This window comes from Oratosquilla oratoria, unplaced genomic scaffold, assembly GCF_046742065.1.
Source record: "Oratosquilla oratoria isolate Oo_2021 unplaced genomic scaffold, ASM4674206v1 SCAFFOLD87, whole genome shotgun sequence".
NCBI lineage: Eukaryota > Metazoa > Arthropoda > Malacostraca > Stomatopoda > Squillidae > Oratosquilla > Oratosquilla oratoria.
Window position 1 is genome coordinate 384,325 of NW_027467751.1, and position 16,681 is coordinate 401,005.

Consider the following 16,681-nt stretch of genomic DNA (forward strand, 5'->3'; position numbering starts at 1 on the left):
TGACAAAGGTAATAGTTATCTGTGACAAAATGCAAACCTATCTCCTCACCTCCTCCTCCTTCTCCTCCTCCTCCTTCTTCTCTTCCTCCTCCTCTTCCTCGTCCTCCTCCCCTTTCTCTTCCCCACTTTAGCCGTCTACTCTATAACATAACGTTTCCCAACCTTTTCCGACCCTAAGAATATCCCCTGTAGGCAGGTCTAAGCAGTCCGGCATCCCTTATTTCAGCACCCTAAGTTATGAAATGCTGTCATATCATAACCCAGTCACCTCATCTTTCTTCACCTCCCCATTTCTCCTTCCATAACTTGATCTTAGTACCACATCCGTACTTTAACCATCTCGCTGTGGAGGTAAATTCCCTATATAAATAAAATCACCTAGAGACAGCTAGAATAGGATTACAAGTCTTGAAATACAACGAAATGGTTATTTGAGATAGATTTGATTCTTTCATTAAAGGAGATTTTTTCTTCCACCGAAAGATATCGCAGCTGGAATAACAACAGAAGAACATAAGAACGAAAGAGACTGCAAGAGACCATAAGGCCTAAACTAGGCATTTCCATGTCCATTACCACCTGTTATTCCTATCCATAAAGTTAACTAATATTTCCTTAAACCAACCAATTGCTTCTGCGCTTACTACATGGCTACTAAGTCTATTCCGTTGGTTAACCAATTTGTTGGTAAAACAGGTCTTGCTTATTTCCTTCTTAAATCTAATTTTATCCTTTTTTAATTAATCACTACGAGTCCTGGCCAGCAAGTAGTGACTTTCTTGTCCGCTTGACTAACGAGCATTCTTTTCACACCTAGGGTACCATAAAATAAGTCAAACTGATGGCTTGCATTATACATTTATTGCAAAAAAAAAAAAGTGTTTGTGGAATCCTGTCCTCACAAGAACGTTGATTATCCTGTTTTATGGAAGTCATAAAACTGAGATGAGTTATTGTAATCCTTGTGTCACTATTTTCATTTCAATGTTTCGACCTCTAAACATGACCATATACTCAAAGAATGTTTCCTTCTCACCCAATTCTCCCTAAGAAACAGAGTAATTGACAATCTCAGCGAAGAGTCAACAGATGGTTTATATTCAATGAATTTCCAGGGTTTTCTTTATCTCTCATGCTTATTATCGTGAGGTCATAGAAAATGTCATAGGTCACCAAAGAGGATCTCATGCTGTACCAAGACCTCTGTCTGCGAGAACTATAGGAATGTCTTGTTTATTCTCACTTGATCCCAAAGAGATATCTCGTACACAGAGAGATTTGTGTTCTTCTATAAAGTGGATGTGGCTGGATACTGTGAAAAGGGAACAATAATCTCCCCCCAAGCGACTTTGTCACTAAGAAACCTCACAATATAGCAACACCTTAGTCATAACTGCTCCTGATTGTCTAGTAGACTCAGATGCTTAGTGCAGCAGCCATTCAGATACATATATTACTAAGATGTTCTACTGTAACATGAGGTTTGTTACTAACAGAGTCACTGGACTGGAAGAAAATATCCAAAACTCTAGTCCTGCAAGATTATTCCAGGGGCTTCGGTGGACAGTGAAGACGTCATACGTGCGATTGCGTTCTTCTGCTAAACATTCTTTGGAAAGACCTTCTTCAGGAAGACTTCGAAGGCGAACAGCAGCAAGGCAAGGAGGAGGCCACATCCCAACAGTAGAAAGACGGCCTGAAAGTGGTACAAAACTTCTCAGGATGTTATATGGAATTAGTTCTTTGTCGAATTTGCCGATGTGTATTGTAGTGGTCACCATCCCCCATCCCTTTTCGTCGGCCTTTCCAAGGCATTGGTATTATTCACTTGAATTGTCTGTTGGAAGAGAAATATAAACATGCCAACCCTTCCGCGGTAGAGAGAGGAGAAAACGGGGAGTAGAGAACGTCGCAACTCTTCTGGAAAAGGTAAATGTTGCGACTGATTCCACACGTGGTCTCTGAGCACTTTCCCACCAAGATTCTCTAAACCAAAGTCCAAGAATACATCTCCATCACCTCAACTCACTTAAAAACTATTCATGCGAGGCCATTGAAATGGTGCCTTGGGTATATGACGTAGTGTGGAGTATCCATGCCAAGAAAAATATCTTACCCAGAGGTCCTTCAGGGCGTAAGATTCGTGGATAGTGAGTTTGGTCGGAGTCTTGATGCAGGCCGTCATATTGGGCATCCTGGCGTTCGCCCAGCGTTCATAGATTCCAAACTCATTGAGGGCTAGAATCCTAATGAGTGTATAGGAGTAGGGAATACATAAATGCCAAATAAACGGATTGTCCCATACAGTGTATGAAATTAGCAACTGCCGATAAATCGATGAAAAGAAACACCATAGGAGGCCAAAGCCTTTATTAGTACGACGTTTAGCTATTACAGCTTTATCAATTAAACGTACTAATGAAAGCTAATGGTGTTTCTTTTGATAGAATTGTCCCATAATATTCCAACTCGGATAAAGAGACAGTGAGGAGCTGGAAACGGAAAGTGCGAGTCATGTTCTACCTGGCGTCGATGAGACGGCGAAGGGGACTCCCCTTTTGGACGATCATGGCATAGATGATGGGCCAGAAGGTCGTACTTGACATATAAAACTCGCAACGACCTGCAAGAGACACCAAAAGAGTCACGACCCTCCTCAGTTTAAAATATAAATATATATATAATGCTATAAGAAATTATAGGAAAATTCAATGGAATGGATTTGAATTGGACAAATATAAACTTAAGGAAATAGGCAAGAACTTGTTTACCAACATAAAGGTTTACGAATAGAATAGACTCAGTAACCATATAGTGAGCGCTGAAACTATCGGTTATTTTAAGAGAAGGTTAGATAACTTTATAGATGGGGATGATAGGTGGTACTGGACATTGAACTCCCTAGCGCAGACCTTGTGGTCTCTTGTGGTCTCCTTCATTATTGTATTCTTTCCCTATTCCTTTGTTCGTGTCCACACTTGCCTCTAACATGTGTATGGCACAGCCGGGGAGACTGAAATACGAACTGAGGTTAGAAGTTGTTTCCCTACTTCACGCCCTCGGTTTCAGGACGCATCCACACTTGTGATCATCCTATCAAAATAAAGATTCCAGTTTCTACTGTTTGTGAGTGGCTACACCAAAAACACATTTCTTCATGTTCATAATATGTTTACGACAGTGTAGACGAAGTTTTAAGTCGAATGATTGAGATAAATCAAAATTGTATTGCCACTTTTCACCCATCCTATACCTATTTGATCACAATGTGGTGTACATGTACCCCACAAGCATAATTGTGCGTAAGGTGCAAGTTGATGCATGGTAGAATTGTGTGGTAGTTGATCTGACTCAATGCTCGGGGTCTCCGCAATTAGGTCGCGTCTAGTCAGGCGTCAGATTGATCTCTTGTATATATACCCCTTGCCCCAAGCGGGCAAGACATTCATGATTCAGTCCTCTGTACATTGTAGCGCGTTACTAGGCCTTTGCGGTCGGTCCTCCACTTGGGGACCACGCCACGTCCATCCTTAGGCCGAAGCACACGTATCTTTATTAGAATAAATCATACAACGAAACGCGCATCACTCTCCCTATGTCATCATTGCCCCAGGTAACTTACACCCGTATGTTACAATCATATGCAAGCCCTTTCATCTTAGGTCTTTGTGGATGAAGGGTTATCTCTGTCTCCTGCTCGGGTAAGAAGCAATGGATCAAGTCACAGCATATCCTTAGCAGGGCCCGGCAGCCGAGGATAGTTAACCCCCACAGCTTCATTTACATGGCGACCCTCCCCTATTATCCATCCGAGAACATTAGATGTACTAAAACAGTGTTTTCCAAACTTTTCCAATACGTGACCCCTTTCAGTATTACCAAACCTACCATGACCAAACCTTTATAAGCCTTCTTAAAACGTACTAATTTTTAAAATCGCCAGATACATTACTTTAAACTTTCTTAATCACAACAAAGAGAGAAATAACAAAAAATATATATTATTGTTTATCAATGTTTATTAACAAGGATTGGTTTGATAATATGTTTAAATGAGAAGGATTTTTTTATACAAGCAGATCAGTACACGGGTCTGTGTGACTGAATGTACATACAGTTGGACCCTTTATGACCCCCCAGATAAAGGCTCATAACCCTTTTTGAGAACCCCTGTACTATAACATTAAAAAGAGGTTTGTACTGAGAACAAACCCAGTGGTGCCTGGATTCCAGTAAGGCTGCCCTTACCTGTCCGGCTGTAGTGGTCGGAATAGATCTTTTTACATCCGACGTCTTCCAGTAGCATGGCGTGTGATCCCCCGGGGATGAAGCGGTAGGCCGCCTCGGCCATCTTGGAGGCTTGGAAGAAAAGGGAACGACCCCGGCTTGACTCGTAAAGCTCTCGGTAAGTCCCGGATTCTGCGCGCTGAAAGAGAAAGTTCATGTTTCGCTTCTTTTGTTTTTGTTTTTCTGTGCCTTTTGTGGTCTTCACTGTTTTCTATTGCGACTTCGATGCCACAACCATCCCTCTAAAGTATGTATTTGAGTTCACATTTTCCCATACATGATGGAATACATATGCTCATACCCTAAATAGATAATAATATATTAATAAAAAATAGATAACAGAAACAGAACATAGGGACAAAAGGCTTTGCATTATTTTTGCCAATCTAGCCTTATTACATCTGCAGTCCAGCATATTCCCGCTTGAGAAATCTTGTCACTCAGCTTCTGACTGACCTCCATGTAAGCCGTGAGGGCCGTGGAGCCCTCGAAGATGAGCTTGAGGCCCGTGTCTTCGATGACATCCTGTAAAGAGTCGTGCTTGATGGCGACTGTCTTCACCGCCAGGAGGGACGTCAAGGCACCGCTGCAACACAAGGGGGACTGTGGTGTACATGTACCACACAAGCATGCTTGTAAGTGCAAGTTTATGCATGGCAGAGTTGTGTGGTAGATGATCTGACTCATTGTTCGGTAAGGCTAGGAAGGGTCACTGTAATTAGGTCGCGTACGGTCAGGCGTCAGATTGGTCCCTTGTATGTATATATATATATATATATATATATATATATATATATATATATATATATATATATATATATATATATATATATATATATAATATTATATATATATATATATATATATATATATATATGCATCTTAATCAGAATAAACTATACAATAAAACCGCGCATCACTCTCCCTATGTCATCGTGTCCAAGTAACACATCCGTATGTTACAGGACCACCAATCGTGTAAGCTGATGATGCTGTCAGGCTCCTCGTTCACCCTCGACTAATTAAGGGTTCCTTTAAGATGAATAGAGTCGTTCGGTTTCAGCTAGAACATGATTAATACTGGTGCCAGATTCATTGTAAAAAGCACTTTTAGATCGGGTGTAGAAAAATTAAGTTAAATTAAAAGAATTGAAAATAGAAAATTAAAGCAAATACATACATGTATCCATCCATACATACACACGTGCATACTTACATACATACATACATACATACATACATACATACATAAATATATACGTACGTACATACATACATACATATATATACATACGTACATACAGACATACATACATATATGCATACTGTACATGAATACATATATATATATATATATATATATATATATATATACTGTAGATACAGACATACATACATACATACATACATACATACATACATACATACATACATACATACATACATACATACATACATACATACATACATGCATACATACATACATACATACATATATACATACATACATACATACATACATACATACATACATACATACATACATACATACATACGAAAACGCATTACCCCGTTGTAAAGGGAAAAGCATACACTTGTCCGCATTCATCCTAAATTCGATTTACCGCAAATGTAGACATAAAAAATCAATAAACAAACATGCAAACTAATAAGCATACAATTTAAGGATTATTTCGTGATGACATAATGACGACGTAATTATGATGTAATGAAGATGTAATGAAGATGCAATGATAATGTGAAATAACGTATTTGATTATGTTATCATATGAGTGATTACTTTGCAACGATGCTATAACAGCGATGGTAATGTTATGACTTAGTGATGACGTTGTTATGATTTAGCGATGACGTTATTATGATTTTACGATGACGTCATTTTTCGTCAATGACGTCACTCTTTCAGCGATGACGTCAGCATATAGCGTGGCTGCTCCGACCCACCTGTAGCTCCGCATGACGATCAGAGTGATGATGATCCATAGCCAGAAGACGATCCGGAGGGAATTACCCCTGGGCGTCCAAGTCAGCGCTGTATGTGAAGAAACCGAGAGTTTTAGTCGGGTGTCACTGCATCTCTAAGTCCCTCCTGCATAGCAAGATGCTTCTTCTTTTACCCAGGCAGAGCCTTTACATGCCCAAGTGCCGCCCCAGGGGCAAAGCTCTCAGAAAAAAAAAAAAAAAAAACGCTCCCCACCTCCCCCCATCACCACTTCCCATCTTCACCATCCCTTACAGCCTGTTTTAGCTATTGGCTTGCGAAATAATTAAACAGGTTTAAAAAAAAAAAATTGTATTTAATGTCCCTATTGCAGAAAGAATAAGGGGAAATACTTCACATTCTGTTGATTCTAACGCAATTTTCGTATATTGCGGTAAAATACTCATGGCTCCTTTGAGCTTCTTTTATTATAATTATTTTGTCGGCCTTGTGGCCGGCATGTCCAGACTAGAATTGCCTTCCCACTAAATGTTCCGTCCCAGGGCATATGCCCCCCTGACCCCCCTTGACACCCCCCCCTGACATCCTGACACCCCCCCCCCCATGTGAGGACTCTCTACCTAGGGCAGCCTCAGGTGATGTATTCACCTGTGAGATACACCCTCAGTGGCGAAGGGGTTGGTTAGGTTAGGTTAGGTTAGGTTAAGTTAAGTTATTTTAAGTTAAGTTAAGTTAAGTTAAGTTAAGTTAAGTTAAGTTAAGTTGAGTTGAGTTGAGTTGAGTTGAGTTGAGTTGAGTTGAGTTGAGTTGAGTTGAGTTGAGTTGAGTTGAGTTGAGTTAAGTTAAGTTAAGTTAGGTTAGGTTAGGTTAGACTACCTCGATTAGTGGTCGTGCGTCCGGGAGAAAGGAGGTCGTCTCTCTCTCCTACCCCCTTCAGATGTTACTCGAGCTAATCCATATAGAGAAACTGTATGAAACAATGTACTGGGCATGCAATAATGAGATCAAGATATTTATTAGTACTTGTACCCCTTCCAGCCAAGGCGAATATGAGTTGGTTAGGTCGAGATTCGAAGAAGATACTTACATTGTGAAAAGAAGATGCTGAAGACGGCCCAGAAGTAGTCCAAAAAGGACGATCGTTGATCCATGTTCAAAACGCTACCGATCACCAGTGACGTCACAACGATGAGGAGGGCTGACCCGAAAAGCCCGACCCACACGAACCATCTGGATCAAAGAAGAGTCAAAAGGTCAAAATATTTTATAAAGAGGGAGTTTGCGTGTTTTCCTAAAGGGCTGATATTTTTTTTTTTTTTCTATTAATAGAGAGTTTGCGTGGTCTCCTAAAGCTCTGATGAATTTAAACTAAGAGATCAAACAATTTTCCCAGGAGGAAGTTCGCGTAGTTTGCCTATGTCCAGTCAACAGGGTTAACAACCATGATTATGGTATGCTATTGCAGTTCGAGAATTGACGCATTAGTCGATAGTTATCTATATTGAATTGTTTTATACATCGATATGTGGTATATTATGTTATTATTTGTTGTAAAATTGGTAACCAGTCGACAGAGTTATAAAGCTTTTTGAGTTTTGTCGTTTTTTGCGATAAAGATGATACACCAGTCGACATAGTCAAAGAACACTCTTATACAGTGCTGTTACAGTCGGGTGTAGGACAGTTGCTCATCGGATAGTTGCTCACCGGATAGTTGCTCACCGGATAATTGCTCACCGGACAATCGCTCACCGGAGAAAAGACAAATAGGACACTTGCTCACCAAAGATTTTTTTTTTACTTTTCTTCACCTATAATGTTGCCATGGCAACTGTTTTCAATTTAGAAATAATCAATAAAATCCAAACCACTGGCCCAATTGACATGCAACTTGGTTGATTGATTGATTTATGGATTTTTTGGCTTGAAGGCCAAACGCCGGAGCCGGTAGGCCATTCAGCGCACATGCAACTTGGCATGTGAAGATTTTTGGGTCATTTCTTGACCAAGTGTATATTACCCAACGATCTTGAGCTGCTCATATACGGGAGAAAATAGGTTAAAAAAGAGTTGTCTTACATTACAATAGTATATTATTGATGTCTTACCTTAATATTTTCACTCGGAAAACTAATTTGCCAAGGTTGATAACCAAATTTGCGTTTGAATCGGTGAATATTTATTTGCTTTTGAAGAATCGGGCATACACTTGCACAACAACAAGATAATTTGAATATCCTGCGCATACGCTGAACGCTCAAAGCATTCAAACTAAGCCAAAGAAAATCCAACAGGTCGCATGGAACATTGGTTTTCAGAAACTTGTAGGCTACAGTCATCCCTCTGTGTGGACACTGATCGACAATTTTCGAAAAGACCAGGCTGTAGTGGCTACACAAATGATACAAAACCAACGAGGGCAACCACCAAAGAAGCGGGTGAAGAGGGTGACTTAGCAGATGCAGAACCGCCTTCGGAATCTGTGCCAGGGGTATGCTGCAGGAAGTAAATGCAGTTGGCCACACCATTAGACTGGACCGGTAAAAGATCATTACTATATATTGATGGGAGAAATTTGTATTGAATTTTATAATTATTAAAAACTAAAATATGAAAGTTTGGATATTGTTTGTGTATTATTGCTGTAATAAACCTAAATATAACTAAAAAATCCTGTATATTGTTTGTTATCAAGTTCAAGGAAAGTAAAAAAAAAATCTTTGGTGAGCAAGTGTCCTATTTGTCATTTCTCCGGTGAGCGATTGTCCGGTGAGCAATTATCCGGTGAGCAATTATCCAGTGAGCAACTGTCCGTACCCGGTTACAGTCATAACTAGTATAGGACACACATGGGTGAGATCAGGTTAGGTTAGGCTAGGTTAGGTCAGGTTAGGTTAGGTTAGGTTAGGTTAGGTTAGGTTAGGTTAGGTTAGGTTAGGTTAGGTTAGGTCAACTTAGGTTATCCTAAGTTCTGAAAAAAGTAAACGATACAAGAAAAAAAATGGCATCGTGAAAACAAAAAGAGACCCGAAAGTCCTTACAGTACCGACTGGATCAAGATCAAGCAGCCTTCGAGGAGGACCTTACGTGAGGGGAGAGAGGAACCCCCAAGGGTTCGGCTCGGGGCGAGGTCGACGGACAAGTATTCGGCTCTTCTCGAGGAACACCGGCGTCGTGAAGTCGACGACGTCAGCACGAAGGTTGGTCATCCCGAAGGGGCCCAGGCCAACCTCGGCTTCCTGAGGACGTATCCGACTGTGCTTACTTTATGTTGTCTTGTCTCGCCTTGTCTTGTCTTGTCTTGTCTCGCCTTGTCTTGTCTTGTCTTGTCTTGTCTTGTCTTGTCTTGTCTTGTCTTGTCTTGTCTTGTCTTGTCTTGTCTCGCCTTGTCTTGTCTCGCCTTGTCTTGTCTTGTCTTGTTTTGTTTTGTTTTGTTTGGGTTGCGTTGTGTTGTGTTGTGTTGTGTTGTGTTATGTAGTGTTATGTTACATTATGATGTTATGTTATGTTATGTTATGTTATGTTATGTTATGTTATGTTATGTTATGTTATGTTTTGTAATGTTATATTGTTATACTGTGTTATGTTGCATTGTGTTGTGTTATATTATGTAATAGTATGTGTTTATTCATTTGCTTGTTTGTTTATTTATATATCTATATATATATATATATATATATATATATGTATATATATATATATACACACATTTATGCAATAAAAACACTAGGAGCGTGTGTTCACAAATGCGTAAATAACCACTAGGAAAAAGTAAACTAACGAAGCAGAGCGCTTTCGTGTAATTACATCTTCAGTGCAGAAACAAAGAAGGAATTATAAGATGAAGAAACAAGGTACAGAATATATGACATAGTGAAGAGGGCATTCGGAGAGGTAGTGGAAGAAGTACACGTGACGGACGTATGGGCCGTCCTGGTAGCCAACAAGTTTCCTTCTTTGTATCTGCACTGAAGATGTAATTACACGAAAGCGCTCTGCTTCGTTAGTTTACTTTTTCCTAGTGGTTATTTACACATATATATTTATCTATAAATTTATGTTTTATTTACTTATTTATCTATTCGGCCACTCACCTGTCTGAGCACGGTGCCAATCATACCATTCCATTCGCCATTCTCTTGGGGAGCTCCCCAGTACCCGTCGCCTTGTATCACCGTGTACCTGCAAGGATTCAGTGCATAGCTCATAAGACTTGCGTTGGTCCGCCCGCTTGCGGGTGATGTGGCAACAGCGCATGTGCATTCGCGTGACTTCCAACTATTATTTACCCTATGCATCGGTCAATAGGTACCCGTGAGGGTAATGAGACTGTACTCAAGGTGATTGTTCGTAGTTGTAGGTCGTTAGCTGGCTTAATTGGCTTAGTAGAATATAGTTTTAGAGATCAAGGTGGTTCTGCCACTCTCTGGCCAAGCGTCCCTTGAAGCAACTGATGGTTGTGCTTCCGACGATATCCTCCTTTAGTTTGTTCCACATTTGTATCACTCTGGTTGAGGAAAAGTTTGATCTGACGCCGTGGGAATATTGGACCTGCTGTTTGTATTGGCGACCTCTTGTGATACTTGCCAGGCTGGGCTCCAGCATTGAGTGGTTACATATGATGCAATGGTTATTAGTATTGATCAGAATTAATCTCTTGAGAAGCTGGAGGATGTCCGCCCTTTGTCTTCGGTAATTCAGAGCTGGGAGTTGAAGCGTTCTGAGTCTGGTATGAAGAGTATGAAAAATGGGACAATTCTGGGGCCAGTCTTGTTTCACGTCGCTGAATCTTTTCAATAGTATCCTTGTCCTTTTTAGTTTTCGGGGGCCAGATGACTGATGCGCACTCTAAATGTGGACGGACTTAACTCTTGTACTAGCAAAGAAAAGTAGCACTGTCCAGATACTTAAAAGTGTGTTCAATGACACCAAGGACTCTGTTGGCTTTATTGACCTGCTCCTGAATGTGGTAACCAAAGCACAGTTTCTCGTCTCTCACAACCCCTAAATCCCTTTCAGTGCTTGGATACTCAAGTTTTCTTTTCTTTGGGAAAACTTGAGTATCCAAGTGTCTTGCGACACTGCTTCTGACCAAGGGCAGTGGACAGGATGCAGGGATGACCCGTCATCCAGGAGGTGCCAAGATAAGAGGGAGGGAGGAGGGTGGAGGGGAGCGGAGTGTATAGGAGATGGAATGGGTGGGAGTGTTTTCTGTGTCTTTTTCTTTTTGGCTACCCCCATATAGGGGGGAAAAGTCTTTGGTATATGTATGTATGGATACTCAAGTGGATGAGGAGAACCGTAGGGGTTCTTCAAGGTGCACGGACAATGGGGATTGTGTCTCCATAAGTAGAGAACCTTACATTTAGATGGATAGAATTTCATACATATTGCCTCAGTTTATTCTTGGAACGAGTTTAGATCTCTCTGAAGACAATGCATGTGTTCACCACTGCAGTATAGACCCACAGAATGTATATATATATATATATATATATATATATATATATATATATATATATATATATTTTTATAAATATATAAATGGCAAGAGTGGTATAGGTAAATTCCAGGAAGGAGCAGAAGTATTTTATTCTCTAACGTTTCGACAGAGTCTTCTTCAGAGAGATACATTTGAATAGATAAAATTGGATACTAATTGACTCAGTCGCCTTGGAAAGAGTCCGCCGTTTGTGCCCCCGCGATGATTAATCTTGCTGTTGTGCGTGCCAAATTTACGTTAGAGAATAAACGTTAGAGAATAGAGAATAAAATACTTCTGCTCCTTCCTGGAATTTACCTATACCACTCTTGCCATACATATATATATATATTTGTCGTCTGCAAATAGCGATATAAAGTTATTAATCTGATCTGGGATGTCACTCACAAATATAGTAAAAGACAGGGGCTAAAGAACTTACCCCTGGGGTACTCCACTGGTAGCTAGCCACCACTCCGATATTTCCTATTTGGCAGTAACATGCTGCCGCCTGTTCTTGTTTTCTTTTTCTTTTCTTTTCTTTTTTTGTACCTTCATCAGACCGTTTATCTATTCAATTATTAATATAATTTTCTTTCTTTTAAGTATGGGTAGATCTTTTATTTCATCGCTTTTTGAAATTTGTGGCAAACATGAAATCGATTGTGTTGTTTTTCGGCAACTTTTGAATGTCCACTGTTGTCATGCAGATCATATATCACCAGCAGGTGACCCACGAAGAAGTCTTGTCAACTATACAGCTGCAGACATAAGTTGGTCGACGCTGTTAAGATATACAGGTATTCAAATAAGATTAGATAATCGGTCTGTCTTTATACCAATAGGCTATTTCCACCTCATAAGGGGGGTTGCCTGCCAAGGCATGTACCCATCCCTACCCATTCCATTACATTTTCCTTTTATCATAGCTCCTCGTGGATGAAGGGTCATCCCTATCCCCTGCCCACTGCCCGGGTCAGAAGCAATGCAACAAGACACAGTACATCCACAACAAGGCCATCCGATTGATTTACATTGCCATCCTCCCTCCTCATCTCTTCATGCGAAAATAGAATAAATGAGGAGAAATCCCTTTGGAATGTGTCAATCTACATTCCATTTACAACAATTCTACATGCATGCCTATCTCTTGTCTTCTCTTTCCCATACTCGACAGACATTTCCCTTATATACAAAACCTTTTAACCCCAGCCATCCATCTCATTCAGGGAAAATCAGGTGCCTGTTGTCGATTATCCTCAGGCTGTATGTTTCCACGATAAGAATAACTCGGACCAACAATGAGGGAAAGCGTGATTATTACCATAATTATTCTTCTCCTATTTATCTACTTCTATTTATCTTTTTGAGACTACGATAAGTAAAAAGTTTGTGCAACAGTGAATGATTTTTTTTTTTTTTTTTTTTTTTTTTTTAAGACTCTGAGGGACTTACGTGAAGTTGATGGACTCTGCAAGACTCTCCAGGAGCTGAGCCATAGGACCACTAATGGATGCGCTACCGGAGGGCCCAGGGCGGACGTAGATGTGTGGGGGCCACTCCTCAGCCGTCACAATCAGGTGCGGGGCCTTAGGGAACCTGGAAAAGATCTCCTAAGACTCAATAGTTCTCAACCTTTCTCACTGCATTCTCCCCCTTCATGGATTCTCAGGATTCCTGTGGCTCCACTTCATTGGATATCCTGGAGGAAAGTCAATTTCCTCCAACATAACAGATTCCTTCCCGAAAGCCGCGTGTCGGAGGAAAAAGTAGCCCAATGTGATAAGGCCTTTAAGCCCCAATCACACCAAGCTTACGACCTGTTTCCGACCATTCTTGTGCGGTGGCACTTTTGTTTCTCTCACTCATGGATAGCACCAGGCGGCCGTTCCATATTCATCTATTTCATGACGGAGGAGGTTCATTCCAATTGCATCATTGTCTTGAAATCTTTTTTGTAAACGGAGGAACAGCACAAATCAGCCTGGTCGCCAGTGGTCGGAAACAGGTCCTAAGTTTGGTGTGACTGGGCCCTAACTCACTTGAATCTGATGGCGTTGATGTTATCGGCACCAGCTTCTTCCAAAGCTCGTTCGATTGCCTGCATTCGGTCACTCTGGCGAGGCTGCTGCTCTTCTGGTGCCACCGTTGGCATTTCTGAAAGGAACAACAGGTTAGGCGTCCAGTGCCCAGAGGTTCCTCTCGAGCTGAATAAAATAATTTTGATTTAGGCGAAACAAGGTCATTTAGCGTTCGCCAAGGGAAAAAAAATCTTTAAAGGTTGAAATGGAGCTTCAGACTTGACAAGCAAAGGCAGTATTTGTCACGAGCCCCCAAAGAATTCATTGTCGATCTAAAATGTAAGCTTTGCACAGATGAATAGATAGTTGTTGAGACATTCTGACAGGCTGACGTAAGTGGAGTAGGAAACACAGGAATCGTAGTCTGAGTTTATCCCTGACTAGTTTCGCGGGTATGTTTTTTCAAACGAATAAATTCAGACTAAGATTTCTGTGTTTCCTACTCCATTTACGTCATGAATGGATTGATAGAGATAGAAAGAGAGACAAAGACAAAAACAGAAATAGAGACACACAGAGAGTGAATACGTTTCTTATTTTGTTGTCTGAGTCCTGATGTTTGGGCAGAACTACTCCAATAATCAGATTGACTTAGTCTCTCGTCGAATGTTCAGCAAGGCCCAGAATCTATAGAGCTATCTGAATCTTTCAAGAATTACTCCACGTTAGATCCTAATTTCATCCCATATATACCCGACCCTTCCTTTCTAGTATTTTTATGTGCATGTACATACAAACACACACATATGTTTCTGCACATAAATACATTTTATGTATATTTGAACTAATAAATTCCTGACACACCTGCGCCACCATTTAATCCAAATGGAAATACATTGAAAGTGAACGGTTAGTATATCTGGCTACAAATGCTCATTATTTCGTATGTTCATAAGTCCCCTTGACTTCAGCGTAGTTCTATTTGTGGAAAGAATATCATCATCTATCCCAGTACACCATCAATTTCTGTGTCCAACTGTAGTTCACAACTTACTACATCTTCTCTCTTCCCTTCTTTAGGTTGTTTGCTTCTTCCTACACGAGGTCAGGCTTACTGGACCTCTGCCGGACCGGCTTGTTCCTTTCCCTTTCCAGGCACCATATTGGGGTTGAGCGTCCGAACATGACTGAGTAACCCACGGAAGAAAATTAGGACACTTTCGCATTCAATATATCTTTAGAGGGTAAACAAAGCAGGAAATGCTGCAAGGAGGCATGTAATTAACTTAGCATACATTTATTTCCACTATGACAAAGTATCTTTTGTTGACAATACCACCGACCGGCATGTCTCACTGCAGATTTCCTTTCCGTTCGGACGTGCAAGCCCGCTACAGCGCTGGCTACGGAGAACCTCGGGCTAAAGCGGTGGTGACTTTCTTATGAATTCATCCCTTCTCTATGTTTTTACTTAAGCCTCATAATTATCGATAGGGTGGAAGTGGAGTAGATCAAGTAACCTGGTGATAGAGAGAACCTAAGGAAAAGTGTCACCCCAGACGGGAGTACCCATGGCCGGACAGTTTGTCCGCGGACGCTTGTCTACGGACAATGTGCCTACAGACGATGTGCCTACCGGACATTTTGCCTACAATGTGCCTACGGACAGTTTGCCATCCGGACAATGTGCCTACCGGACAGTTTGTTCACCAGACAATGTACCTACAGACGATGTGTCTACCGGATATTTTGCTTACAATGTGCCCACGGACAGTTTGCCAACCGGACAATATGCCTACCGGATAGTTTGCCAATCGGACAATGTACCTACCGGACATTGTACCACGGACAATGTACCTAACCTGTATTTCGCAATGCTAAAATAACTTTCTTTGACGTTTAAACTTTTTAAAATAACTAGAATAACATTGAGTAAAGTATATACAAAATATGATTTATTCAATCAAATTTTAAACGAAAACAAATCAATCTAGCATGCCTCGTAAGCACGGCCGGTACAGTGTGGTTTCAGAGAACCAAGTTTGTTACCTGCAAAGGCCAGTAACCTTGGCTGACATGCTGACAGTGCCAGGACAAGTATCCACGGGAACATGCTGACAAATCAGGCCTGTCCTCCCGTCTCCAAGAAGGGCTGACAAAGCTGATAATTGCAGTGATCTTGTCAGCAGGATTTCCCTTTAATGACAAAAAAATAGAATAGAATAGAATAGAATAGAATACAATAAAATAAAATAAGATAAAATAAAGAAAAATAAAATAAAGTAAAACAAAATAAAATAAGATAAAATAATAACAGTGTAGAGAGATTAAAAACGTCTTGAGATAGAGGGATAGAGAGATGTACACAAAAACACACACGAACATACATATACAAATACAAAAACACGTACACACGAACAACACACATACACACACACACACACACACACACACACACACACACACACACACACACACACACACACACACACACACACACACACACATATATATATATATATATATATATATATATATATATGAGAAATTCGCTAGTAAACAGCGACATCATTCAGACAATCTCACTGACAGTCGCGCAGAGGATTCGAACCCGCTGCGTCTAGGTCCAGACGCAGCGGGTTCGAATCCTCTGTGCCACTGTCAAGGAGATTGTCTGATATATATATATATATATATATATATATATATATATATATATATATATATATATATATATATATATATATATATATATATATATATGTGTGTGTGTGTATATATATGATAGGAATGAACAAGATGGAAACATAAAACAAGAATAAGCAAGTGACAAACAAAATATAGAATAGAAATACAAATTAGTACTTCCAGTAATGCAATTAGGAACAAAAATACAATCGTAGCTGCATAAAAATGAAAAATAAAAAA

The 16,681-nt window shown here is 40.3% G+C and overlaps 1 protein-coding gene across 1 annotated transcript; it reads right to left on the reverse strand.

Annotated features, from left to right (window-relative positions):
• Positions 1 to 1,600: 1,600 nt before the first annotated feature.
• On the reverse strand, positions 1,601 to 13,626 carry LOC143024063 (putative glutamate receptor). The gene is made up of 11 exons (XM_076182793.1): positions 13,598 to 13,626; positions 13,188 to 13,331; positions 10,345 to 10,432; positions 9,338 to 9,489; positions 7,338 to 7,480; positions 6,253 to 6,340; positions 4,744 to 4,873; positions 4,249 to 4,426; positions 2,524 to 2,623; positions 2,117 to 2,246; positions 1,601 to 1,696 (listed from the first exon to the last, which is right to left on the reverse strand). Exons 1-11 carry the CDS (start codon positions 13,624 to 13,626, stop codon positions 1,601 to 1,603), a joined length of 1,278 nt encoding a protein of 425 aa, XP_076038908.1.
• Between the last annotated feature and the right edge of the window lie 3,055 nt (positions 13,627 to 16,681).

Coding starts and splice junctions, on each gene's coding strand:
- LOC143024063 (XM_076182793.1), bottom strand. CDS start 13,626: ATGGAACGGCCGCCTGGTGCTATCCATGA. Junction 9,490..10,344: donor TTGGCACCGTGCTCAGACAG/GTGAGTGGCCGA, acceptor ATACGTCCTCAG/GAAGCCGAGGTTGGCCTGGG. Junction 7,481..9,337: donor GGGTTCCTCTCTCCCCTCAC/GTAAGGTCCTCC, acceptor TCTTTGATCCAG/ATGGTTCGTGTGGGTCGGGC.